The sequence below is a fragment of the Peromyscus maniculatus genome, chromosome 14, assembly GCF_049852395.1.
Source record: "Peromyscus maniculatus bairdii isolate BWxNUB_F1_BW_parent chromosome 14, HU_Pman_BW_mat_3.1, whole genome shotgun sequence".
Classification (NCBI taxonomy): domain Eukaryota; kingdom Metazoa; phylum Chordata; class Mammalia; order Rodentia; family Cricetidae; genus Peromyscus; species Peromyscus maniculatus.
This window is the reverse complement of record NC_134865.1, coordinates 52672102-52686325: the sequence shown is the minus strand read 5'-3', so window position 1 is coordinate 52686325 and position 14224 is coordinate 52672102. Positions and strand designations below refer to the sequence as shown.

At 45.5% G+C, this 14224-nt stretch overlaps 1 protein-coding gene and 1 non-coding gene across 4 annotated transcripts in view; both read left to right on the top strand.

The window, feature by feature from the left end:
• The window catches only part of Dcaf5 (DDB1 and CUL4 associated factor 5), a 99649-nt gene that overhangs the window by 46235 nt on the left and 39190 nt on the right, over positions 1 to 14224 (top strand). For all 3 annotated transcript variants that reach the window (XM_006973100.4, XM_006973101.4, XM_042260852.2), the window contains exon 6: positions 10309 to 10522. In XM_006973100.4, coding sequence (XP_006973162.2) covers positions 10309 to 10522 — 214 coding nt within the window. The remainder of the gene's footprint in view (positions 1 to 10308; positions 10523 to 14224) is intronic.
• On the top strand, positions 152 to 290 carry LOC121822617 (small Cajal body-specific RNA 3). The gene has a single exon (XR_006063794.1).

Here is a 14224-nt window from a genome sequence, read left to right as displayed (position 1 = left end):
TCACTGAGCTATGCTGTGTTCATTGTTGTGTGTAGGTGTGTGGCACAGAGGATCAAACCCCGGCGCCTCACACTTGGTAAACACTCTGCCAGTGAGGTACATCCCTAGCTTATGTTGTATCATAAAATGAGTTTGATAAAAACGAATCCAAAATGGAAGCTGCAAACCAACCATGTAGACAAAGGAGAAAATGTCTTTTGTCTGCAGAAGGCAGCGATCCTACATGAAAATGGAGGTCTCTGTCTGACTTAGGACAGCTGGCTAAGTCTGATCGTTCACCTCCATACAGCCTTTTAAACTGTCGCTCTGAATACTGTTTTCCTCGGTATCTGCTGAGTAAATGTACTATATTATATTACAGAAGCAAGCAAAAGAAACCAAGTGAAGTACTTCTCCATTCAAAAGATAAAAAGGAAAGGGAAGAGAAACAGAAAAAAAAAATCCAAGGCTACTTACTCTTGCTTCTAGGAGTATTTACCCTGTTCCCTGTGAGGCCAGTGCTTGTAACAACCTCATTAGCCCTATGGAGAGCTGACTTGAAGGTACAGAGAACAGAATCAGAAGGCCCCAGAAGTTTAGATGACATGGTAGGGAACCCCAGCAGAAAACCAGGCCTCACTGGAGTGGTTGTCAGAGGTCAGCTCGTAAGTGCCTCCGTCCTTCTCCACCCCTCCTCTCCCCTTCCCTTTTAAATTTTCTTTGTATTTTAAGACAAGGTCTCACTGTGGAGCCCCAAATAGCCTTAATTTCTGGCAGTCCCCCTGCTGCGTCAGCCTTCCAAGTGCTCGGGTTACAAGAGTGAGCCGCCATACCTGGCTTAGCCGCTCCTCTTCTCTCCCACTTGTCTTTACCATACGACCCTTATGTAAGTGCTCCACCCACTGGGACGCTTGCTCAAAGCCCGCTTTCTCCCCCAGCACTGTATTCCGTTCTTCTCTGCTTGATCAATGCTGTCCTCGTTCTTACATAGTTCTGGGTGAAATCCTAGAGTCCTGTGTAAGTTTCCCGTCTTTACCCATCCTTATTATGCCTGGGACCTCCTGAGTTCCAGGACCCTTTCTCCATTTCATAGCTGCCGTCACCTTCTTTCCATCCATGCTATCTGCACTGGCTCTTGGCCTGTTGTATTTAGTGCAGAGCCTTAAACGTCATTTTTGCTGTTCTCTCATACCTTGCTTGTGTTATCTTTGTTCATATACATATCCCCAGAACCTGTATTGTGTAGGATGCTATAAAAATATAAATTTTTTTAACAGACTTAATTCACTTTTATTTTTCTTGTATGAAAACCCTTATGTGGTGGTCACAGCTGGAGCCTGTGTCCTCTGAACAGAGGCTCTGGTGTGGGTTTTCACAAGATCGCCAGTGAACTCCTGATAAGGAGACTTGGTGAACACTGTCTCCTTCCAGAGGTCGGGGGTCAGGTAGCTGTAGGTCTTAGAGATGGCATCACAGGTGGCCTTGGCAAGTTGTCCAGGGTGGCAGTGCAGCCCCTGGCTGACGTATAGCTGTCATCAATACCATAAATAGCAGCAGCTTGGGCACAGGAGCAGAGATGATGCCAGTGCCTCTGGGGGGCAGGAATGAGGCGCACCAACACAGAGCCACAGCGGCTGTCACTTTGCACGGAACAGTGTGAGCCTTGCCAGTCTTCTTCCCCCAGTAGCCTCTTTCTTTGCACAGGGACAATGGAAGGCTTGGCCAAGATGATGGCCCTGCGGTGTCAGTGGCTGCCTCCTTGGAGCACTTCATACCAAGACCAACATGACCATTGTAGTCCCCAATAGCGACAAAAGCCTTGAACCTGGTCTGCTGACCAGCCTGATTCATGCTGACCAGGCATGATCTTTAGAACCTCCTCCTTTAGGGATGTACCCCGGAGAAAAAAGACCAGGTAGTCTAATAAAGTTGCTTTCTAGCTTTAAGTCACAAGGTGGCGCTGTGAAACTAATTTTGCTCATTGGTGGACTCCAGGCTGGCATATCCTCCTGACCTCATGATTATCAAATATCAGAATCACCTGGTTGCTACTTAAAGCAGTCTTTAATGAAATTTGTACACAGGGGTTGAATTGTTGGTCTAGAGCAATGGTTCTCAACCTTCCTAATGCTGTGACCCTTTAATACAGTTCATGTCGTGGTAACCCCCCAGCCATAAAATTATTTTTGTTGCTACTTCATTACTGTAATTTTGCTACTGCTATGAATCATAATGTAAATATTTTTGGAGCTGGAGGTTTGCCAAAGGGGTCGCGACCCATGGTTTGAGAAATTCTGGTCTAGAGAGACCTATGAGCTGCTGTTTTAAGTAAATACTCTATAAGCAATTTTAGCAATTTGGCTTTTTTCCAACAGTGGAAGGTGTCTGTGGTTACCTAGAGAGGTCTGTGTTGAATGGTCTCCATGGCAAGTTCCAGGACAGCCAGGATTACATAGAGAAATCCTGTCTCAAATTTTTTAAAAAATATACACACATACACATCCATATAATCTACCATATGGACTAGGTATTCCATTTGATTATGCAGAGATATCTGTCAGAAATGTAATTAACTCCTTCAGTAAAATTTAAATTTCTGGATGTTAAAAACATGAACTCAAACTCATGGAGAATCAATCACTGGGGACAATAAATTTGTGCAGTCACAGATCGAAGATTATGATGTGATTTTTCTCAGGCTAGTTGTTCAGGCCTGTTCCCCCTCAGGGAGGTTTCATTCTTGGGACTAAGGGTCAGACTATTTTGGAAAAACAAAAGTGTCTTGTGGTCAGGAGCTTGATGTTTGAGTCTCAGAACATGAGGCCATACGGGAAGCAGAGAGAGAAGGGGGGAAGCGTGTGTGTAAAGCCAGCTGTGGGACAGGACAGCTCGTGGCAAAGGACGGGGAGGGGGAGGGGGAGGGGCAAGCTCTTTGCTTCCCTCCCAGATCATATAAAGACAGTTCATCGGGTTACTAAACAGAGTTCAATGGATAATATTGTACCTATTCCTTGTGTCTCTAGGATTCTTTGTATTCTGTGTATTGAACTATAGAGATTACAAAATGGTCCAGGTTCCATATAGGTCATCCTAAAGCAGAAACTCACATGGAGAGGTTTTGTCCCTGTGGTTGACTTGACTTCTGTCTCTCTGCTTGCAACATGAACCGGCTCTGATGCCTGAGTGGTAATAGCAGTGCCTTGGCCCAGACATAGACTACTGGGACACTGGTGCCAGGGTGTATTGGAAATCTTGTTGGCAGCATCAGGCAGCATCAGATGAGTTACTTAGTCATGGATTTATGGTAAGGTACTTTGTGGGGTCTACGCTTGGAAGCATTTTCAGTTCCCCATTGTGGTGGTTAGAATGAGAAGTCCCTATTTGTCCCTGTCCCGTTCCCCCATTCCCCTCCCCTCCCCTGCCATGGGCTCATAGATTTGAATGCTTGGTCACCAGGGAGTGGCACTATTTGAAAAAAATTAGGAGGTGTGGCCTTGTTGGAGGAAGTGTGTCACTGCAGGTGGCCTTTGAGGTTTCAAAAGCTCAAGCCAGGCCCAGTGGCTCTCTTGTTCCTGCTGCCTGTGGATCCAGATGTAGAACCCGGCTCCTTCTCCAGCATCCTGCCTGCTGGCATGCCCCCATGCTCCCTGCCACGATGACAATAGACTAAAGCTCTGAAACTGTAAGCAAGGCCCATTTCCATGCTTTCCTTACAGACCTGCCACAGCCATGGCGTCTCTTCACAGCAGCAGAACACTGACTAATACTCATACTGAGCTAGACATGATGTTCCTAATCACTTCCTCGGCCTGTTTTCTTTTCTTTTCCAAGGCCTTGGCCAAGTGTTTTTATCCTGCTAGAGCCATAAGAGGTCCAGCTGAGTGTTTTCTTCCTGAACCTGAAAATATTGTGGAAATAACCTTTTATTCTTCCGTTAGGGATGTTTCAGTTGACTCATTTTAATGTGTTGACCAGTGCTTCAAGAGACCCCTCACGTGTGGGCGTGCAGCAGCAGCAGCAGCAGCAGCCATTTCTTGAGCAGTAGAGATGGTGGCAGCTTTGTCATTAGTGGTTTGAGCTGGGCAGTGGTGATACATATACACCTTTAATTCTAGCACTTTGGGGTGGGGCGGAGTACAGAGGCAGGCAGATTTCTGTGAGTTTAAGGCCAGCGCGGTCTACACAGTGAGTTTCAGGAGAGCCAGGGCTACATAGAGAGACCTTGTTTTTAATTAAAAAAAAAAAAAAAAAAGGTGGCTTTCTGAGAGCAAGGAGAGGGCACCAGATCTCATCATAGATGGTTGTGATTAGATAACCATGTGGTTGCTGGGAATTGAACTCAGGACCTCTGGAAGAGCAACCACTGCTCTTAACCTTTGAGCCATCTCTCTAGCCCTGAGCCATCTCTCAAGCTCTGAGGCAGTCTTCTATAAAATTACTCAGTTCTTGCTGGGTGTGATGGCGCACACCTTTAGTCCCAGCACTCTAGGAGACAGAGACAGGCCGATCTACATGAATTTGACACCAGCCTGGTCTACAAAGTGAGTTCCAGGACAGCCAGGGCTACAAAGAGGAAACCCTCTCTCAAAAAACAACAACAAAAAGAAAATCACTCAGTCCTCCTGGAGGAATGAACATTTTCTTTTTCAGGGAATATGTTAAGGATGGAGGGTGGGGTAGAAACAGACATTGCAGATATTGTTGGTGGAGTGGTACTGTGATCTCAAAAGGAATTTTCTGGTAATAAGAGGCTGTAAAATTTTCCATATTGTTTGGTTTGCATTTCATTGAGACTCTGGTAATCTCTGTCTATCTTGCTCAGCCCCATTCCAAAATAGAATCATGTTTCTGAGAAGTCTACATTAAAAAACACTTGTTTATTCTTTGACAATTCCATATGTGCATATGTTTCATAGTCAGCGCCCCACTGTCCTCTCTGACCTCCCTCCCGCTGCCACCCAACCCTTTCACCCCAGCAAGCCCCCCTCCTGCTTTCTGTTTCTTGGTTTTCAGACAGAGTCTGTCTGTGTAACCCTGGATGTCTAGAGCTCTTCATGTAACCAGGCTAGCCTCGAACTCACAGAGATCCCTCATCCCTGCCCAAGTGCTGGGATTAAAGGCATGAGTATAATTGAAGTTGCATACATGAGCCTGGTGTGGGCAGCTCACCAGTGGCCACACTACTGGAGACAGTGACTCCTTCTCCCGGTAGTGACCACCCGTAGCTCTCAGCCAGGGGTAAAGCTCATGACTGAATGTGACAGGCTCAGCCTTATGCAGGTTGGCACAATGGCCATGTCATGCTCCGAAGAGCACTTCAAAGCACTGTTTCCTACCCTCTGGCCCCTAAATTGTTTTTACCACCTCTTCAACAGTGTTCCTGAGCCTTGTGGGTGGTAGGCATGCCCTATTTAGGGCTGAGCACTCAGCAGTCACTGACTAGTTTCGAGTTTCTGCATTAACTGCTACCTACTCTTAAAGCTTCTCTGACCACGCCTTGAGCAGTACTCACCTGTGGGTATAAACATAAATATTTAGGTCTGGCGAGATGGTTCAGTGGCTAAAGTCACTTGCCACAAAGCCTGATGATCTGAGTTCAGTCCCCAGGACCCACGTGGTAGGAGAACCAATTCCCACATTCAAGTACCCATACACCTGCATACACACAGAAGAGAGAGAAAATAAAATAATCATAAATATCTGAAAGACCATTTGGCAACATATCCATTTAGCAAGCGATAGTAATGTATTCCTCCCTAGAGCCTATGGCCTTCCCAGCCATGATCCTTTGACCAAGTTTACAGTTTACAGGGGCTGGATTCTCTCCTGTGAATGCAGGCCTCAGATTCAATAGGAGTGTGGTTGGTCACTCCCATAGCAGTCCCCTATTGCACAGTGGGCACATCTTGCCTGGGAGGATGGTATTGTAGCATAACACGCGGGGTCCCCTCCTGGGTAAGAGACTTGGATGGCTTCCCCCCCAGTAGCCTGCATAGCATCTTTCAGCACCGCGAAAGCTAGCCAGTGGAGAGGGAGTTTCCACTTCAGTTCAAGCTTGATTTCTGTGTCCTGCAACAAAGTGTAATGTTTTCAGCAATAGGACCTTACCATCTAGTTCTGGTGGGCAACCAAGAGCAATGATGATAGTGTGTATTCTTTGGGGGTTTCCCCAGTCAATAACTCATAGGGAAGTATCCCGTGGAGGGAATGGATTTTTATTTAATAATCTGAAAGCAAGCATTATCCACCAATGCAAGGGACCTGAGTTCAAACTTTTTTCCTTTAATTTTTTAAAGTTAGCTTACTAAAGTAAGCTAATTTTCTAAATTTAAAATTTTTATTGGGGTGGTGGTGGCACACACCTTTAATCGCAGCACTCTGTGAGTTTGAGGCCAGCCTAGTCTACAGAGTGAGTTCCAGAACAGACTCCCAAGTTACACAGAGAAACCTTGTCTCAAAAAAACAAACGACCCCCACAATATACATTTGTGTGTGTGCACACATGTGTGAGTACACACATGCCACAGTGCACATGTGGTGTCCGAGGACAGCTTTTGGGAGTTGATTCTCTCCTGCCTTGTGAGTCTGGGGATGGATCTGGAGTTGTCAGGCTTGGTGGCAAGTACCTTACCTGTGGAACCATCTCTCTAGCTCTCCATATAGCTTTTTAAAATGTCCTTGGTTTTAGTTAACTTTCCCCCTCACCACCTCTTCTCCTCTACCTCCCCACCCCCACTTAAACCTTTGTACCCCCGGTGCCCCTCCCAGTACTCACATCACTTGTGTTCTACTACCACCATGACTACCCAACCCCACTCTGCTGCCTTAAGTCCCTCCTGCCCCTAATCTGAGCCCTTTTATCTTACTGGCCTCTACAGAAATTTCAAATTAAACGTATATCTAAAAATTCAAAGCTAGGATGTATATGTGATGGCCTGGGTTACCACACTCAGAATAATACTTTCTAGTTTCATACATTTTCCTGGAAATTTCATAATTTCAGTTTCCTTTACAGCTGAATAAAATTCCATTGTGTATTGATAGACATCCAAACTGATTCCACTTCCCAATTATTGTGAATAGAGCAGTAATGAACATGGATGTACATATCTTCGTAGTAGTCATTTGGATATGTGCCCAAGAGTGGTATAGCTGGGTCATATGGAAAGTTAAGATCACCTTTAATCCCAGCACTGTAGAGGCAGAGGCAGGCAGATGTCTGTGAGTTCGAGACTAGCCAGGTCAACATAGTCCGTTCCTGGACAGTCAGGACTATGTAGAAAGACTGTTTCCAAAAAAATAAAATTTTTTTTTCAATAAAAATAGAGTTGTAGATATCCTTCCTCCAGCCCCTAATGGGGTCTTGGCATGTAGCCCATGCTAACCTTCAACTTGTGTTTCCTGAATGTTGGGATTATAGGAGTATGCCATTCATTATGCCTGGTCTCTGGTCTCTGTGTGTGTATGTGTAAGTATTTGTACACTGGAGACCAGCAGAGGGCAGTAGGTCCCCTGGAGCAGAAGTGACCGGTGGTTATGAGCCCCATGACCTGTGTGGTGGGAACCAAACTGAGGTCCTCTGGAAGAGCAGTGCATGCCCTTACCCCCTGAGCCAGCACTCTAGACCTGAGCTGCAGAATCTTGAGCAGTACTGGATCCTGACTATGAAGATAAACTGCTGTTAAACCTTTTCTCCTGGCAAAATAGATCATTCCTTATTCTCCCTGGGTGTGGCCAGCTGCATTCTCTTACTTTCTGGAGTTAAGGTATCATTCCATCCTTCCGGAAGGAATCATATTTTGTTCCCTACGAAGCAGCCCTAACTACAGCAGATTTTTAGGCACCCTCTTTGTGTGAGAGATGAATGTTCCTACCCAGAAGCACAGTAAGGAGAAAAGTCACAGGAGCCACAGAAACCTGCACTGTAACCAAATTACAAAGGACTGATCAAGGAACTCGGGTGGGAATAGAATAGACCCACAGGCCAGTGCTGGGCAGGCTCTTCTTCGGGCCTGACTAGAATGGACAGAGAAAATGGCTGTTAACTGATGGAAAGGGGCCTGGCAGAGGCTCTGGCTTCCCGTCGGGGACTTGAGCTAATGCAAACCCTGCTGCCGTGCGGTGGGGCTGGCCAGGCTGTTTCTGTTGAGTCTTGTTTCACCCCCACCCACTCTCAGTTCCACAGATGCTGACTGGAGACTGAAAGCCGCTCATTGTTTTTAAACTCTTGTTTAGATAACAGCACATGCCTGTGGTGGCCAGAGCACCCTGTCAAGGAAATGCCTGGGCTCCAACAGCCCTGTCTTTCTTTCTCTGTGTGAGTGTGGCTTGTGCCCAGGACATTATACGATCACTTCTTTCGACGAAGGGTTTATTACTTGGGGACTTGAGGGATTCTAGGCTTCTCCTTGGTACTTGGAATGCTGGGATGGTTTTTTGTCTTCCTCCCTTCCATCCATTCCACCCAGGAGAATTGCAGGCTATTTTATCGAAGCCTTGTTTGTACGCACAGCTGGACCACGACAGCATTCCTCCCCTTGGTGAGACGATTGCCTGGGAGGGTGAGGTAGGCAGGACTGTGGCTGGTGTTGGCAGTGGTTTTTATGACGGTGGTAGACCTGCACTGACGTTTCCAGGGCGACCCTCCCATAGCTATCTTCATTCCTCTCTCTTCATCACTCTCCCGCCCCCACAAGCTTCGCTGGGATGGCTCAGTAAGCCATAAGAGTACTTACTGCTTTTGCAGAGGACCCAGGTTAGGTTCCCAGCACCGTCTTGGTGGCTCACAGTCATCTGTAACTCCAGTTCAGCGGGGCTGATGCCCTCTTATGACCCCCGTGGGCATCAGGTCCACATTGAGTCACATACCTATTTGCAGGTAAAATATACATGATACATAAAGTAAATTAATATACAATTTTTTAAAAATCTAAACCTGCGCTGGATATGTTCATTTGGTAGTTATTGTTTGCCTAGCATGCATGAAGCCCTAGGTTCATTCCATAGCACCATGTGTGTATGGCCCTGCTGTGGTGGTACTCATCTGCAATGCCAGCACTCAGGAGGTGGAGACCTGAGGAGCAGACAGGCAAGTCAGGACCTTGTCACCAAAAGAAGTTACTTAAAAACATACAGGTTCTGTTTTGTTTTAATTTCATATCTATTGGTGTTTTGCCTGTGTGTGTATCTGTGTGAGTGTGTCAGATCCCCTAGAACTGGAGTGATAGACAGCTGTGATCTACCATGTACTGGTACTGGGAATTGAACCTGGGTCCTCTGGAAGAGCAACCAGTGCTCACCAGCCCCCACCTCTATGCCCACCCCTGCCAAAAACAAAAAACAACCAACTTTTTTTAGCTGTGTGTGTGAGTGTATGTGACATGTGTGCCATCGTGTGTGTGTGTGTGTGTGTGTGTGTGTGTGTGTGTGTGTGTGTGTGTAGAAGTCGAAGTAAGTATAACTTTGGGGTTCTTTTTTTTTTTTTTTTAATATTTATTTATTATGTTGTTTATTATGTTTATAGTGTTCTGCTTACATGTATGCCTGCAGGCCAGAAGAGGGCACCAGATCTCATTACAGATGGTTGTGAGCCACCACGTGGTTGCTGGGAATTGAACTCAGATCTCTAGAAGAGCAGTCAGTGCTCTTAACCTCTGAGCCATCTCTCCAGCCCAACTTTGGGGTTCTTTTTTTGTTCTCTTTTTACCATGTGAGTCCCAGGGTCTGAACTCAGGTCCAAAGGCTTGGCAGCAAGTGTCCTTACCCACTGAGCCATCTTGTCCTTGATAATATTTTCTTGTAAAATTATTCAAAATTTACCTTTGGAGGTTGAAAGAAAGGCTTATGTTTTAAATAACTTATTTTAATGTAATCAAGGAACCATCCCCCTACCCAGAGGAGCTGTTCTTTTTGTTGTTGGTTTGGTTTGGTTTTTTTGCTTTTAGTTTTTTGTTCTTTTATTTTGAGACAGGGTTTCTCTGTGTAGCCCTGGCTGTTCTGGAACTTACTCTATAGACCAGGCTGGACTCAAACTCAGAGATCCACTTGCCTCTGCCTCTGAGTGCTGGGATTAAAGGCCTGTGCCACTACAGCCCAACTTCAAGGAGCCATTCTTAACATAATTATTATATCTAATAGAAGATACTCTTACATTTAAATACCTTTGGGTTGACATTCTGATATAAGCCCTGCAGGACAGCCTGGATCCATCTGAAGAAGCTAATTCAGTGTGTTTTACACACACACACACACACACACACACACACACACACACACACACACACACACACCCGCCTCAGACTTGATCCTTGTCCTTTGCCTTCCTTCCAGTTCCCTCCTGCGCTATGGTGGCAACCTCTCTCTCCAAAGTGCCATGAGTGTGCGATTCAACAGCAACGGGACCCAGCTCCTGGCCCTGCGGCGGCGCCTGCCCCCTGTGCTCTATGACATCCACTCCCGCCTGCCCGTGTTCCAGTTTGACAATCAGGGTTACTTCAACTCATGCACTATGAAGAGCTGCTGTTTTGCGGGGGATCGTGACCAGGTCGGTGCCTTGGCTGTCTGCATCTCTCCATGTCTTACTGTATTGCTCTCAATTTCTCTTTTGTACCACACGAAGTAGAAACTTTGGAGGGGAAATAGTGATACTGATATATATATATATGTATGTGTGTGTGTGTGTATATATATATATATATATAATTTTTTTTGATGTGTTTTGTCTGCATGTATGTCTGTAAGGATGTTGGATTTCCTGGAAAAGGAGTTACAGACAGTTTTGGGCTGTCATGTGGGTGCTGGGAATTGAACCCAGGTCTTCTGGAAGAGCAGCCAGTGCTCTGAACCACTGAGCCATCTCTCCAACCCCTGATTCTGCTTCATAATGACTGTCTTCATCCAGGATGCCGGGGGTGCATTCATGCAAGGCACACCCTAAACCAAGGCTAGCTACAACCATGTTTCTAAGCAGCTGCTCTGCCACACTTGTGAATGGATCTTGAGATTCTAAGAATGTGCCATTTGAAAGGAAAGAGGAGCTGGTGGCAAATGAGCCTGCCAGTGGAAGGTGTTTCAGTACCACAGTGATGAATGAAAACCCACATGCCGTCCGAGAGCCATGTCTCTTGAATGGCTGCTTGAATGGCATCATTTTCTTGGATGAAATGGCCTCAGCAGCCTTGTTTGAGAAAGAGCCAGCATCATAACAAGAACTTTCTAGCCCTAGCTGTATGTTTCTAGTCTTTTCTGAATTACTGGGATTAGAGATACTGATGTTGATTTAATGGGGGCAGTTTAGGGGCTGTCGAGAAGGCCTAAGGGTTAAGAGAACTTGCTGTTCTCATAGGGGACCTGAGTTGGGTTCCCATTACCCACACCAGGCAGCTCACAGCCACCTGTAACTCCAGCTCCAGGGGATCCTGTCTTCTTCTCACCTCTGAGAGCACCCGCACAGGTGCAGCATGCATAGATACGCAAATGTACACTTAAATGAGTTTAAAGGGGGCAGTTTAAAAGTGGACTTGGTCAGAGAAATCCTGAAGTAGTTGTCAGTGATCATTTGGACTGGCTTCAGCAATTGAGCTGAGTAAAGAATCTATTGCTAAACTGGGAGGTGGTGGCGCACGCCTTTAATCGCAGCACTCGGGAGGCAGAGCCAGGCAGAGCTCTGTGAGGCCACCTGGTCTACTGAGCGAGATCCAGGACAGGCTCCAAAGCTACACAGAGAAACTCTGTCTCGAAAAACAAACAAAAAGAATATTGCTGGTGACTTTTTTTTTGGGGGGGGGGGGGTTCGAGACAGGGTTTCTCTGTGTAGCTTTGCGCCTTTCCTGGGACTCACTTGGTAGCCCAGGCTGGCCTCGAACTCACAGAGATCCACCTGGCTCTGCCTCCCGAGTGCTGGGATTAAAGGCGTGCGCCACCACCGCCCAGCTTGCTGGTGACTCTTGAGCAATATAGCTTTCTTTTCAAGGTTCAAGGATAATGAGTCTTATTGCTCCTTACATCCAGATAGGGAAAGAAATGCTAGTGTCCTATGAGTGCTGTGACCCACCGGCTGTGTCACATTTGACATCAAGGTTGACATGGGCAGCGGGGTGTGGTGTCGCACGCCTTCAATACCAGTACTCCAGAGGCAGAGGCCGGTGAGTCTCTGTGGGGCTGAGGCCAGCCATTTACCTACATTGTCAGTTCCAGGGCAGCCAAGGCTACACGTCAAGACAGTCTCAAAATAAATAAATTAGTTAATTAATTAAAGTCTCATAGACTGTGCCTCATCTCTTCAGAAATATTTGTTTGCTTTTGGAAAGAGGCATAAAAGAAAGAATTCTTTGAGAATCTCGAAAGAGCCTGGTTTTCTTTTTTGTTTTTGTTTTTTTTTTTTTTTTTTGTTGTTATTGTTTTGTTTTGTTTTTCAAGACAGGGTTTCTCTGTATAGCCCTGGCTGTCCTGGAACTTAATTAACTCTGTAGCTCAGGCTGACCTCGAACTCACAGAGATCCGCCTGCCTCTGCCTCTGAGTGCTGGGATTAAAGGTGTGTACCACTACTACTCAGCTAAGATAGTCACCTTTTACAGGTAGAGAATAGGTGTCCAAATTTAGGATTTGTTCTCAATTCGGAATCCTAGGGCCTACTTAATTGAGATCTACATTGAACACTACTAGATGGTTAGATAAGGGATGTCTCCTAGGGAAGGCCACAGAACCTGAATGATTTTGTTCTTATTTGCCTGTGTGGTATTACAGACTTGAGATAAAATTGTGTGTGTGTGTCTGCATGAGTATGAGCCCCAGGTGCATGTTTGAGCCCACAGAGACTAGAAGAGGGCATCAGATTCTCTGCAACTAGAGTTAACGGGGAGTAATGAGCCACCACTCGAGTGCTGGGAACCAAACCCGGTCCGTCATTACAAAGAACAGCAAATGCTCTTAACCACTGGGCCATGTTTCCAGCCCTCCACCCCCCCTTTTTTTTCTTCTTTTGAGGTGGGGTTTCATGTAGCTCAGACTGGCCTGGAACTCAGCATGTGGCTGAGAAAAACCTTAAACTTGTTAATCCTCTTTCCTCTCTTCCTGGGTCACATGTTGGGGTTACAGGTATAAATCACCAAGCACAATTAATGCTGCTCTGGGGGTGGAAGCCAGGGCTTTGTGCATGCTAGAGAAGTACTCTATCAACTGAGCCACGCCCTCAGGCAGATTTTTTTCTTGAATGAAGGATGAAATAGGTAAAGAAAGTAGATGTTGTGTTTTCTTCAGACGATATTAGCATCCAAAGCCTGTCTTCATGGTATCCTTAAAACACCCAGAACAAAGGCCTCTGCCGAAATGTAGAGCATGTAGGACCACGGTCTCAGACATAGCACTGTGAGTATTTTGGCTTGATGAGTCTTTGCTATGACGGGTTGTTCTGTGTGTTGTAAGATGGGTAGCAGCATCCCTGGCCTCTCCTCACTAGATGCCAATAATGTCATCCTCTTTTGTCCTCCTAAGAGACAAAAGATGGCCAGACATTGCCAAGTGCCCCTTTAAAGGGGAATGTGTTCCCTGGTTGAACAACTATGATCTAGTAGATTGTAAAGATCCAGCATGCCCAGAAACACTGATATTGCCAGAGCAGAGCCATGTAAACTGTTTTGAAGATGACTGTGTTTTGCTTTGTAGATTAATATGTAATGATAAAAAAGATGGTGTGCCTTTTGGTTTTCTCTATTGAGATTTGACTAAGTTATTGTTTATGACTTTTATCGTAGTGGGGGTATGTAAACATTATAGTCTCTTTGATAAATAACATTGCTTTTTGATTATAAAATTTGGTTTTTCTTGGATGAAAAGGATGTAAAAGTTATTGACTCTGGCCTTGAATCAGTCTTCAGTCTACTCATGTCCCCCTTATAGATTATCAGAGACACCTAATCTAGTGGATTAGGAAATAGATTTATGTTTGACATTTCTGTTCACTCCTTAGGGACAACGAACATAGCCAACCCATCATTGTCTTGTCTCCAAGTCCTAGGATGTAGTAAGGGCACAATAAAAATACTTGTTGAAGTGATTCTTGGGTGCTTTTGATGGATGTGGTATTTAGTGCTCTGGACAGAAAGCTTCTACAACTGTAAATCAGGATTGGTAATTATTTCTCCTGTCCAACTCCTAGAGGCCTTGATTAGGATGAATTAAGTAATGTATGTATAGTGAAATGGTCAACTAAACTTACAGTTTTAAGTGGCAAACAGACTTAATGTC